The sequence below is a fragment of the Crinia signifera genome, chromosome 19 (genome assembly GCF_055691185.1).
Source record: "Crinia signifera chromosome 19, ASM5569118v1, whole genome shotgun sequence".
NCBI classification, from domain to species: Eukaryota; Metazoa; Chordata; class Amphibia; order Anura; family Myobatrachidae; genus Crinia; species Crinia signifera.
Window position 1 is genome coordinate 125,347,445 of NC_139226.1, and position 14,166 is coordinate 125,361,610.

General features: G+C 45.8%; 1 protein-coding gene across 1 annotated transcript in view; it reads right to left on the reverse strand.

The window, feature by feature from the left end:
* PLEKHN1 (pleckstrin homology domain containing N1) overlaps positions 1 to 3,029 on the reverse strand; it is a 44,243-nt gene extending 41,214 nt beyond the window's left edge. The window contains exon 1 of the mRNA XM_083163278.1: positions 2,781 to 3,029. Within this exon, the coding sequence (XP_083019404.1) occupies positions 2,781 to 2,866 (86 nt within the window). The 5' untranslated portion in view covers positions 2,867 to 3,029. The remainder of the gene's footprint in view (positions 1 to 2,780) is intronic.
* Positions 3,030 to 14,166: the final 11,137 nt, after the last annotated feature.

Consider the following 14,166-nt stretch of genomic DNA (forward strand, 5'->3'; position numbering starts at 1 on the left):
CGATACGAGGTTCGCAGCGCTGTGTGTCATATTCAGCCCGCCCAGTGATGTCAGCTGCCCGCCCCCGGCACTGAGCGATTAACATGGGAACGCCCAACCTCCTCTTTCCCACACCCCCCGCCCGCAGTCTTGTTTGCCCCTGGCCGCTCGAACACAGCACATGCGCAGTTTAAAAACATTGTGCACCCATGCGAATTCGCATGGGAGCGCAAGAACCAGAATAAGGTCCATAGTCTGCTCGTTTGTCAACGGATTTGGGCAGAATATACAGTATTTGAGTTTTGCTACAAAAATTCGGCTTAAAGTCATCGCTGCTCCACTTCTTTCCCATATAACATCCTACCAACTGTTTTTTATTACAGAACAGTCATCCACAACATAATCAAAACCTTGGGACACAATGAATCTTTGGAGGAGAGGTACCAAATCCTCTAGAGAGTGGAAAAGTTGGTTGTAGCAGTTGACCAATCAGCTTCTAACTAGCAATTATCAAGTACAATCTACAATAATAGGTAGAAACTGGTTGCTTTAAGCAAATTAGCCGTACATTAGATTAGAAGGTTTTATGCATTCCCCCCTCTGTCTCAGGTTCTCATTTAAAGGTGAATTTCAATTTACGAGGCCATATTAAGCAAGCGTTGCAGTTAAACAACACAGGAGGTATTTAGTAATAAGCATTAACCGGCCAGGTGAGAGTAGCTAAGGACAGATAAGAATGTGAACTGCAGCCCTGAGGTCCCGAAATACAGAGAGCTGACAATTCCTAACGGCACATCCATATAAATGCAGCAATAATAGGAGTGTTTTATATGTAGACATTCAGAGGATACATGCCAGCAACTGTCCGGCTCTGCCTGCCAAGGCAAGCCAGGCCAAGCTAGTTCATTGCAATTTCATACCCATGCTTAATACATCTTCAAGCTATTAAGTGTCATGTGGGACGCTTCAGATGCTTTGCAAAAAGGATTTGAAAGTGACTACTAAAGGGACAGCATAGTACTGTACCAGGAGTGATGTAAATGTTAATATAATTCTAATTTATTGCAGAATTGTGAAAAAAACCTTAACGCAGAACTGGTAAAGATAATTCAACCAGGGTTTTGGTCCATAAAAAAAAAAAAATACATTTTAGTTGCAGCAAACTATTGCCCGGTCTGCAAACTGTGAAACATGCAGCTTAAAGGTGCACTTGAAAACGGTGGCATGGTCACAAGACTCCACTCCAAAGCTGCCAAGTGGGTAAGTGACAAGGACCGACACTCAGGAAAATCACAAAATCTCTCTATTCAAACATGCATTGGGACTTGAATGCTTTATGCTGTCTGATACTGTAATGCAATTAAAACCAGCAATGTTGTCCACATTAACATACTGGTGGGGGATGGGAATGCCCCCTGGGGTTTAATTGTCCCTGTATTCAAACTGCTTGAAATCTAATTAGACACTGTTGGCATGGTAAATGTATTAGCTTGCTTTCTTTTTACTGACGGTGTAGAAGCATTTTTAGATGGACAACATCAAATTATCCTGTGTGTTAACTTCTAGTGATAAATTACCACCATTATGACATAATTATGCTTTCTGGCTGCGGGTACTGCACCGCCTGGACGCACGCTGTGCGCACCTTTACATGCATTATCCTGAAACGCGCCTTCAGCCGTGTTCCTGGGACATTTACACACAACTACATCTGGTTCAAAAAAATAAAAAATAAATGTAATGGTAGATTTTATATAATCCTTATGTTGCATGAACAGAGCCGTGAAATATGGCAGATCGGAATTCCTGTAGTGTTTGCTAAATGTATTACTGCGGAAAACTTACCCTAAAGATGAAACAAAATATAGATTATTACTGATGGACTATGAAGTACATTTTAACCTATCTCAGAAAATAGTTGGGAAAAATCTTATAAACTGCATAAAAAGTGTCAACAAATCCATATATCACTCTGAAGCCCAGGTAGTATAGATCCCACAGATCAATGAACAAATGGTTAAAGCCGCAGATGTTATTGCCTACTCCTACCTACCCAGCATAGTAAGTACACACTGCGCACACATTGTACAGTAGCTGACAGCTCTTTCCCACGGCAGCAGCTAAAAGTTCGTTAATTCAACAGGTTTCTCTACATGTCCCACAGAGGACTACAATATACCATTCATGCAAAACAAACCGAACTCCAACCCACGCTGCACACAACTTCATACTGTACCCAGATTATCCATCACAAGAGACACAATCACCCCATATTGAGTAAAGGTTGGGTGCATTAACAAAATAGCCATGATCACCATTTGCCCAGGGATGATAGGCAGCGGTGGGTAAGCAGCCACCTTATACAGGAGAGTATAAGCGAGGAACATGTGCAATGTAGTAGTACAGTATACTGCTGAGTGGTAGTAGCCAACCTGTAATGTACAGTACAGCTGGGTGCAAGCAGAGACCATGTAGTACAGCTGAGTGTAAGCAGAGACCATGTAGTACAGCTGAGTGTAAGCAGAGACCATGTAGTACAGCTGAGTGTAAGCAGAGACCATGTAGTACAGCTGAGGGTAAGCAGAGACCATGTAGTACAGCTGAGTGTAAGCAGAGACCATGTAGTACAGCTGAGTGTAAGCAGAGACCATGTAGTACAGCTGAGTGTAAGCAGAGACCATGTAGTACAGCTGAGTGTAAGCAGAGACCATGTAGTACAGCTGAGTGTAAGCAGAGACCATGTAGTACAGCTGAGTGTAAGCAGAGACCATGTAGGACAGCTGAGTGTAAGCAGTACTTACTCTTTCCCCTGGAGTGAGTTCTTCCTGCTGAAGGAGTATCGGAGCTGCCGGTGTGGCTGCGGGACACAACTCAGGTTCCCCATCATCAGCCTGTAGTTGCTGCACTGTGCTGCTGAGTGCTCCCCTGCTGGCTGCTGATCTCGCCCTCACTTCCGCTAGTCACACGGGCACATGTGGTGGGTGTCACCCTGCTGCTGCTGCATGCCCGGGCAGCCCCACGCCTCACTGCGCCCTATGGCTCAGCCTGAGTGCTAGGACTGACGTGTGGGGAAACCTTCCTGGCTGCATGTGTTATATCCACAGCTTGCTCAATATACAGGATGAGATAACAGCCCTGTTATTACTAATAGAGACACCTGCTGTTAGGAGTCTATAGTAAGAAATAGCTGTTGTTGTTGCTGTGCTTTGTGTTACTAGTGCACACGCTGAATATTGCATAGAACTTTATACATAATAAATCAGTGATTATGTCTAGGTGGGAAGTTATTCAAGTACTTAATTATGTTCTCATTGCCGCCCCTGCAAAATCCTGGGTTTGTGATACTGTGTTTTTTGCAGGGCACAGATAATCTCAGCTCACAGACCCCCTTCACGCTGCACCTTGGACCCAGGAAATTCCCGGGTCTGCCACGTTCACACTGGTTCCCGGGTCCAGGGCCGGCATTAGGGGGGGTGCTATGGAGACAACTGTCCCGGGACCTACCCTCTGACCGGCGGCCGCCATTCCTTCTCACAGCGGTGGGCCGTGGTTCGCATGCTGCCCCCTTGGCGAGTGGCAGGAGCCCAGCTCCAAGTCCCAGCAGTGCCTGCTGCCCTTCTGGGACATAGAAGTGCAGTGCAGTTGGCAGCAGGACAGCCAGGAGCCAACTCAGGAAGCACCCACAATTGCGACGTGACGTGATGATGTGGAGCTGGAGGACACTCGCCCCGATATTAGAGACCAGGGATTACCTGCTATGCCCCGCTGTGCTATACACACATATATATATATATATCACACGCAAGGATTTTTTTTTTGTTTAATCTATCTGTACTGTCCCGGGCCCCACAATTTTGAGTGGCAGCCCTGCCCTGCCAACAAGTGTGAGAAATCTAAGAGCAGCTTTTATTGGCTGTTGAAAGAGCAGCTTTGATTGTCCAAACGGGCACCACCACTCTTCCTCCGCTTGAGATCCTGCACCTTGGAGTACGGCTTACGAAGTGCTTTAAGTTTGTTCACAACCTGTTGCTGGGTTTTATGTATGCCACGGGCAGACCGTATATTTGATATGTTGTAGTACACTGTTGAATCCTTGAAAATGCCAGTCACTTGCTTCTTTATTTCCTCCTCTCCTCTCACAAGCCAACACCTCCTCATCCCTCCAGTGCGCCAAGTCTCATCTCCTCTCTGCCGCATTAAATAGATGTCACCTGATCTCAGTCCCCAATCAGCTTGCTTTTTCACGTCCTGTGTGAATAACCTGCGCCAACTACATTCTACAGCACCTGGATGTACCTGGTACCTATACAAGGGTCCTGTTTTTCAATTTCAGCTTGGCCTTCAATATAATCATCCCAACATCCTTAACCCCCAAACTACTCCACCTAGGAGTCCCTGAAGCTACCTTGTTCTGGGACTGTGGACTTCCTGACTGATAGCAAACAGGTTGTGAAAGCGGGGAAATTCACCTTCCAAATGCTGTCCATCAGCACAGGAGCACAGGAGCAGCCCCCCCCCCCCCCCCCCCCGGGCCGTGTATTCTCACCCCTACTCTTCTCCCTGTACACCAACGACTGCACCTCAGAGGCGCAATCAGTAATGATAATCAAATCTGCTGATGACACTATCATTGGCCTCATCAAGGACAGGGACGATTCAGCCTACAGATTAGAAGTGGACCGATTGGCCCGGTGGTGCAGCAGCAACCACTACGAGCGCAACCTTCTTTAGGAAGAAGTCTGTTGGTGTTCATCCACTAACAATTGCTGACAGTGTGGTGTCGCTAGTGAACTCTTTCAAGTTCCTGGGGACCACAATCTCCCGGGACCTTAAATGGGGGCCCAACGCTGATACTATTGTTGGAAAAGCGCAGCAGAGGCTGTTCTTCCTTAGGCAACTGAGGAAGTTCAACATCCAACAGAAGCTCCTGCTCCTCTTCTACTAGAGTCTGTACTGTGCTCCTCGATACTGGTCTGGTACGACTCCGCCAGCGAGAGACACAAGGTAGTCAGAACTGCGGAGAAGATAATCGGGACAGACCTGTACCTGTCCAGAGCAAAAAAGCGGCCAATGAAGATAGTCAAGGACCAACTACATCCTGGCCATGGCTTGTTTAACCTGCTGCCATCGGGCAGATGCTACAGGGCCATTCCCACCAGGTCCATCACACGCCAAAGAAGTTTCTTCCCTCAAGCGGTTCACCTGCTGACACGTGAACTCATGAACACCCCACTGTCTAGTCGCGCCATAACCCCCTGCACATAATCTAACACGGTGTCCCCTCGGAATAACTTTCTGTATGACTACATGTTCCCCCACCTGTTTATATTGTTTATAGTGTATACTGTCTTCCGGTTTACTTGTTACCCTCCTGGCTGCTGCACAGCAAACTGAACACAAATTCCTAGTATACGAAGGTATAACTGACCAATAAAGCTGATTCAGATGTACATATTTAGAAAAGTGTTCTAAGGACGTGTATATCAAAGGAGAGATATGAAGTACTAATCAATCGGCTACTAATTTAGCGTTTACTGGCTGTGCTTGAAAAATTACAGGAGCTGATTCGTTGGTACTTCATCTCTCACCATTTTATCTCTTGCCAAGCTTTGATAAATACCTCCCTAAAAGTGAGCAAGAGCAAATATTTATTTTCCGTTTTAGATCTTTATGTGACCCAACGTAGCTATTTAACCTTTAAACAATTTATTTCATGACTATATCCTGCAAATGTAACTAAATTCATTGTTTTATAGTTCTGTCTTCCTTGTGTGTATTTGGACGCATTGTTTATTATTGTTGCCCGGGGATATGACACTTTGCTGTGTGCTTTGGATTGTACACAGCTGTATGTAGTATGCAATGTTGTGTCATATCCCAGGGCAATGAAAACATGCAGTCTGGTGCTATAAATACCTGAGAGAAAAGCACAGAAGGAGACCGGCACAATGGGCCAAATGTCATAGCCCAGTCCTGGCCAACCTGTGGCTCTCTAGCTGTTGCGAAACTACACATCCCAGCATGCCCTGCCACATATTTAGCATTCCTTCACAGCAAACTGTGGCAGTGCATGTTGGGACCTGTAGTTTCACAACAACTGTGGAGCCACATGTTCACTAGGTTCGCAATTGCCCATGATTTGCATGCACTGTGCAATTCCAGCAAGATAGCAACTATATTAAAAAAACACTAGTGGTGGCTATAGAAATAGATTAGCGCAAATTGTGGCAAATCACGGGCCTGTTAGTAAAAGCTGTAAGAGGGCACATATAAACTTGTAAATAAAAGTCACATAAGAGGGGTGGGGGGGGGGGACTCATTTTAGAGCACAAAGAGCAGGGTTGTGTTGGCGGTACTAATCTCAAGGTGCTCACAAAAACAGATCTGGATAAACAATAGGATCTCTATTCATGTAGCCACACATGTTTAGGACCAAAGTGCATAGCTCTGTCATCTGATGATTAGTCTGAATGATAAGATGACAACATTTCCAATAGTTTGGTAGAAAAAAATAAACTGGTCGTTTAGATCAGCCCAGGGTTTTTAATCCCGATGCAACTTTCTCTGATGCCGCAAACCTACAGTATCATATGGAACTTTTGTTTATTAACTATTAAGATGGAAAACGTGTTGACGACTCAGGTGTAGGTCAGAGGTAAATGAGCCAACCCTCTGGGTTGTGGTCAGCAGGATGCTGATGCCGTAACACCGACAGCGGGCATCTCGATAGCTGAGAATAAGGGGAGCACTAGCCTGCAGCTGGGGGAAGGGGGAGGTTAGATTTAGGCAGTAGTGGGAGCACTTATGGTTAGGTTGTGCGGGGGGGGGGGGATGTCTAGGCAGTGGGTATGGGGGTTAGGTTTCGGTCAGGATTTCCTACCCTCCCGGAATGGCTGGGAAGCTCCCAAAAATTGGATCCTCCTCCTGGCCCCACGGAAAGGTGGATAACCATCCCAGATACCGGCGCCCCCGTGCATCTCCCCGAGACAGCGTTAATTTGCTCATCACATACTATATAACACACCGTAATGCTCATTACATACTATATAACACCATGTAATGCCCATTACATACTATATAACACACCGTAATGCCCATCACATACTATATAACACACCGTAATGCCCATTACTTACTATATAACACACCGTAATGCCCATTACATACTATATAACACACCGTAACGCCCATTATATACTATATAACAAACCGTAATGCCCATTACATACTATATAACACACCGTAATGCCCATTACATACTATATAACACACCATAATGCCCATTACATACTATATAACACACCGTAATGCCCATTACATACTATATAACACAGCTTAATGCCCATTACATACTATACAACACAGCTTAATGCCCATTACATACTATACAACACACCGTAATGCTCATTACATACTATATAACACCGCGTAATGCCCATTACATACTATATAACACACCGTAATGCCCATTACATACTATATAACACAGCGTAATGCCCATTACATACTATATAACACAGCGTAATGCCCATTACATACTATACAACACACCGTAATGCTCATTACATACTATATAACACAGCGTAATGCCCATTACATACTATATAACACAGCGTAATGCTTATTACATACTATATAACACAGCGTAATGCCCATTACATACATTACAACACACCGTAATGCCCATTACATACTATATAACACACCGTAATGCCCATTACATACTATATAACACAGCTTAATGCCCATTACATACTATACAACACAGCTTAATGCCCATTACATACTATACAACACACCGTAATGCTCATTACATACTATATAACACAGCGTAATGCCCATTACATACTATACAACACACCGTAATGCTCATTACATACTATATAACACAGCGTAATGCCCATTACATACATTACAACACACCGTAATGCCCATTACATACTATATAACACACCGTAATGCCCATTACATACTATATAACACACCGTAATGCCCATTACATACTATATAACACACCGTAATGCCCATTACATACTATATAACACAGCGTAATGCCCATTACATACTATATAACACAGCGTAATGCCCATTACATACTATATAACACACCGTAATGCCCATTACATACTATGGGCCAGATTCTCTAAGCTTCAAAAGTGATAAAATTGAGAGTGATAAACAGCCAGCCAATCAGCTCCTGTGTGACATTTTTCAAACACAGTCTGTGACATGGCAGGTAAGAGCTGATTGGCTGGCTGTTTATCACTCTCCATTTTATAACTTTTGAAGCTTAGAGAATCTGGCCCTATATAACACAATGTAATGCCCATTACACACAGGGGCGGATTGGGAACGGAATCCAGCCCGGGGGGGGGCTGACGCTGCAGCCCAGGGGGAGACTGTTGGCTGGCACTACAGTGCGCGGGGGGTGGTGTGGGGGGGACTGATGCTACAGTGTGGGGGGGGCTTACGCCACAGTGCGGGGGGGGGTGTGTGTGACTTCTTATGGCCGCCGCACCGCCGCGCTTCTGTCCGCTCGGTCGCAGCCTGGTCACTGGAAACAGTGCAGCATAGCCCAAAACAAATATGGGCGCCGCATATGTGCATATAATATATGCATATATGCGGCGCCCATATTTGTTTTGGGCAATGCTGCCGTTTGTGACCAGGCTGCGGCCGCTTGCATCTAGGATGATGCCAGCCCCGCAGGCACAGTCGGCGGCCCTGCCAGTGGGGAATCTGGACCGGCCCACCGGGAAATGGCCCGGTTTCCCGGTGGGCCAATCCGCCTCTGATTACACATCATGCTCATTGCTAGGAACTTGCCTGATGCCAGGGGCTTCATGCTCAAAGCCAAGGGGGACTGAAGTTGCTCGTTGCCAAGGGGGACTGAAATAGCTCATTGCCAAGGCAGCAGCAGTCAGCCTCCTTGTCCAACAGGCTACAGGCAGCCAGCATTAGGGACGGAGACTAGTGATGATGCTGCTGCAGGGAGGAGGGAGTGTAGCAGGGGCAGGGGAATGTCCTCCTGATTTCTGTTGCTCTGCCCAGCCGGCTCATCATCACAGCCGAAATGGCTGGGGACATGGGGAAGTCTGTGACATGACGTCATCGGGTTGCGGGCGGCAGCAGCAGCCGAGCGATTGGGTGGGCAGGCAGGCGCCGGTCAGCGCAGCCGCAGCACATAGATGCAAGCTGAAGGCGGATGAGGAAAATTAAGTGAGTCCCGACTCCCGGCCCGCAGTTCATTTGCGGGGGGGCGTGCCGCCGCACCCCTTCAGCGCCCGGAGCGTGTGCTCCACTTATAATAATTTAATTGATCAGCTATTGATGTTCTCAGTTCTGTTTAATCATCAAAGAGTTTTGTGCAATGAAACCCTACAAAAGGTGACAATGCTAGACAAGTAGATTACCTGCATGTGCCCCAAGCTTATGGGGCCAACACATCACTCCGTGAGAACCTTGCAAATCAACCAGAACAGCCCCCAAGTTCAGGCTAGTGAGTACAGAACCATGCATAGATCAATGGCATCTGTGCATGGTTCTGGCCAAAAAAATGTATCAAAGTAAAAATGAAAAAAAAAAAAAAAACAGCGTGAGATCCCCCTTCTCGTCAGCATTTGATGGGTTACCTGGGGGAGTGGTGACCCCCCTGAAGGCCAGGCCTGTCCCCGACGTCCCAGGGTGGTGAACGCCAGGCTAATCCATTTACAAATTAGAGAAAACATTTTTTTTTACAGGAGAACTACAAGACCCAGCATGGGGGGCATTAATGTGCCCGTTGGGTCTCGTAGTTCACCTGTAAATAAAAATGTGTAAAGACAGAGTCAGACACCGCTGCGGCCAGGGAGATTAGAAGGGTGCAGAGCCGGCGCCACCACTAGGCAGCTTTAGGCATTTGCCTAGGGCGCCGGCCACTGGAGGGCGGTATTGACCCGCCAAGGAGAGCAGGAAGAATGTATGCTGCAGCAGCTTCCAAGCAAAGTATCCAGCAGGGAGCAGGTAAGCCGTAGCCCCCCCCCCCCCCCCCCCCCCGCATCAGGATTAAACCCGCTGCATCTCTGTGCTGGTCGGAAATCTCTGGCGGGGGTAGCCCCTGCACACACCCCTCGTGGAGCTAGGTAGCAGCAATCCGCTGCTCCCCCCCCCCCCCCCCTCTCAGACAGCAGCAATCTGCCGCCAGTATCCGGGAGGGTTGCCCAGCTTTCCGGGGGGGCGGGAGGGGTGCCCAATTTTTGGGAGCCTCCTGGCCATTCCGGGAGGGTAGGCAACCCTGGGGAAATCTGATGCAACTTGAAGCCTCAGATAAACTTCCATAGTGTATGACCACCTATAGGCATACTAATATAATCAGTGTAAGTGGTGTCTCACAATGCACAAATGTACTTTACATACAAATTAGCATTTAATTCCATCAAACAGAATGAGTTGCTTATCATGATATTTTTAATATAATGGTGATAATTTAGCTTTAAAGGGTTGTGGGAGAAGATCAGTAGTAAATGAAGATAAAAAGGAGATAAAAGGAGATAAAAGTGTGAAGGCCACAAGCACAAGTCTAAACTTGTTCAACACAGTGGCAAATACAGGGCCTTTGATGGTGGGCACCATAAGGCTTAAGTAAAAACTGCAAGATGCAGGGCACCTTCCTAGTTTTAAAATGCCCCTTGCTTGTTTTCTTATACAGCATTTACCACTTTGTGCTTATGGAGATATATTCACTCATTCAAACACAGACCACCGCCCGCACTACCATCCACGCCGAATATCCCCACACACATGCAAATGCATGTTTTGTATATACATCCATTCGCAAGAAAAAAAGGGTGTATATTGCGCGGTGCACCTATATGGTCTCACACAAATAAAATGTAACCTTTATTAATATGGTTAAAAACTAGCGAAATATCAAAACACACAGGAAAACATTAAGTGAAATATCAAGAAAGAATAAGGTGTGTCTAAAATACGGTGGCTCACTGACTACGCACTATCTTATGAATAAGGTAAATATAATAAACAGGTTTCTCCCATTTACACTATTATATTAAATGGTTTGGCAAATAAATTGTCTCGTTGTTTCTTTATTGGGTATCGCCTCTTTTATTGGGGTGTGATATATAGCTGGGGGTGAATGTGTTAATTATCATCCCATGGATAAGTGGTGTGCCCAGTATATATTTATAAAATAAATTATATTTGGTAGAATCCCCTATCAAGGTTTTTCTTAATATGCACATAAATTATCTCTTGTGAGAGGTAACAATTAAATAAACTGTCTCCTATGTTAGAATATGTAAAGATGTTGCAGTTCAATGTTGTGTTATAATGCAACGATGTATCTTTGCAGAGAACTCACAGATTATAAACAGCTTCTAGGCTTACTACATGTGGCAGCTAATGAGAATGCTACTGTTGTAAAAAATGATCACAACAGAAATTGTATTGCAATTAATTGCCCCGATTGCAAATGTATGGCGATAAGATCAGGTTTTCTCAATTAATGCCAACTCCTTGGCTCCATAGATAAACCGGCTTTATCACCAAATAATAATATCATGTGCCCCACTGTATCTCAGTGTGGTGATTGCTCTAGTGTGAATCACATGTGAGAAGCTCCTTTACTATCACAGAGTACTTGGTATAATGTTAACTGAGCCGCATCTCTTGATTGCTTATAGGTAGCAACCGAGTGAGGACACCCCAATATTGGCACACCTGTGGAAAAGAATACAGATCAAAATACAGTTCTAGTCATGAGTGCGTGTCTATGAGCAGCACCGCTAGCAGGCGCGCGCTTCGCAACAGCTTTTTCAAGGCCCTTGAAACAGCTGGTCTGAAGCACATGCCAGCTAGCGGTGCTGCTCCTAGACACGCACTCATGACTAGAACTGTATTTTGATCTGTATTCTTTTCCACGGGTGTGCCCAACATTGGGGTGTCCTAACTTGGTTGCTACGGGTAGCAGGCAGGCAGCTGACATCCACTGACATTTGTTTCTGTGCAGGGTAAATACTGGCTGCTTTATTTTTACACTGCAATTTAGATTTAAGTTTGAACACATCTTGCCGAGATTTATTGCCTGAATATCGCTGTGTGGGGGGGGGGGGGGTACAAAGCGATGTAAATGCGCGGCCCCGCGGGTCTGCCTCTGGCACTGATTAATAACCCACACGCAGGTTATTAATTATTCGGGGCCAGTGTTCTCAGCGGAGAACAGTGCCCCTGACACATCGCTCAGCACACAGCGCTGTGCAGCACTGTTTGCTGAGCGACCGAAGCGATGTAACATCAGAACGCTTTTCTACAAAAGTCGCTACATGTGTAAGGCCCACAACGCCCTATGCACATGTTACATTTGCCCCACCTGCAGTGCAACATGATTTTGCATGGTTGGGCTGAATCATGCCCCTAGTCCCAGCTTGGGATGTTGGTGAGGAGTGGCTGTATGAGAGGGAATAGGAGTGTGATTCTTATCCAGCTGTTGCACACTGACTGATCACATAAAGGTGACATGTGCCTGGAAAGCATCATTCACTCAGGATTGAGTACTTCAGCAAGGGGAACACAAGGTCACACAGGGCAAAAACCATATTTCTTCTCACCAGTCTCTGGCCAGAGAACCGTTCACCACAAGAAGCTCTGTGACAGGGCTGCAGGGTAAAAGTGTGCAAATGGGGTCAGCACAAATGGAAGGAACAATAAGGTTTTGTCACAGTACCTAGAAAATGTGTTCAGAATTACAGACATCAGAGCCGCACATGACATGTATGCTGTCATTGTGTAAAAGCTACTCACAGCATTGATTTACACTGATGCTACTGCAAATATATGCTAGGTAGATTTATGAAGAAGTGATAAGGGAGGAGAAGTGATAAAGCGCCTGGTACTTTATCACTGGCCAATCAGCTTCTGACTGTTAAGTTATAGGCTGGGTTTAAAAAGAAGCTGATTGGCCGGTGATAAAGTACCAGGCGCTTTATCACTTCTCCTCCCTTATCACTTCTTCATAAATCTACCCCGTGGAAAGGTGTATAAGGAACAATGGTGAATTAAGCTGGCATTAGGCACTGCCTGACAAGCGGTCTTGGATCAAATATAGAAACAGTTGTGTATTGAGTCTATTGACGCATACACAATGCTCTCTCAGTGGGTACACACCAACCACACTAGTAGGAGCAGCTACACGACAAAGCCTTGTGTTTTTTTAGGGAAGAGGTGCAGCACAACTCATGAGTCAGAACAGCAAGTCCCAGAATCTGTTTGTGGGTCCATTATATTGGGAACCCAAAAAAGGTGACACAGGGTCACTGGAAATACCATCTCTAAAAAGCCACTGCCTTATACAAACAAAAGTACATGAAGAATGGTGGTTTTATATGTTGGCATACAATGTATTACTAAACGTTTCAAGCATTTGATAGATGGCAAAGGAAACGGAAAGAACAAACATCACTTTCCATTTCTGTATCCCCATCACTAAATACTAGGCCCATTAGCGTTGTTCTGCCAGAACCTACAATGGGTAGTTTTTGAATACCTGCTGTTTTTATGCAAATGAGCAACTTGCTGCCTTGGCTCTGTGTCTAATGGTGTGTACACACGGTGCGAGTGCCGCGATGCGATCCCGAAGTAATCTGCATACAACTTTGACTATATAGTGCAGATCGCGCTCTATTTCATCTCCCTCCAAGGAAGAGTACATAAGCCATACCTCCCAATTGTCACAGGACCGTCACAGGTTTTTCTTTTTTGGGGGGTGGGGGTCCTCCACCCTTCCAGGGTCAGCAGTGTCCCGTGGTGAGGGCGCAGTTGGGACTTCCCCCTGCTTGCACTGGGGAATAGATGCTGTACACATGCAGGCAGGCAGAGGGGCTGGGGAATGGCAAGCATGGCCTCACAGTGGCAAAAACAGCCCCACACCACCCCTCTTCCAGCACCCGATGTCCATCGCAGGATGGCATGCGACATCGGGTGCTGCCTGGGCACCACTTGATGCAATCAGATGCGATGCAGAGAAGAGAAACAGCAGTCACATAAATTATGCTATGAAGCTCATCAGTGTCTCAAGAAGAAAATGACTCAAGGGTTGAAAAATCGTAAACTATGGGCTGCTTTAGTGAGAAATGACTGTATGAAATTCAAAATGTGATTCAGTATTAACAAATTCAAATCTGCTTTTTATTA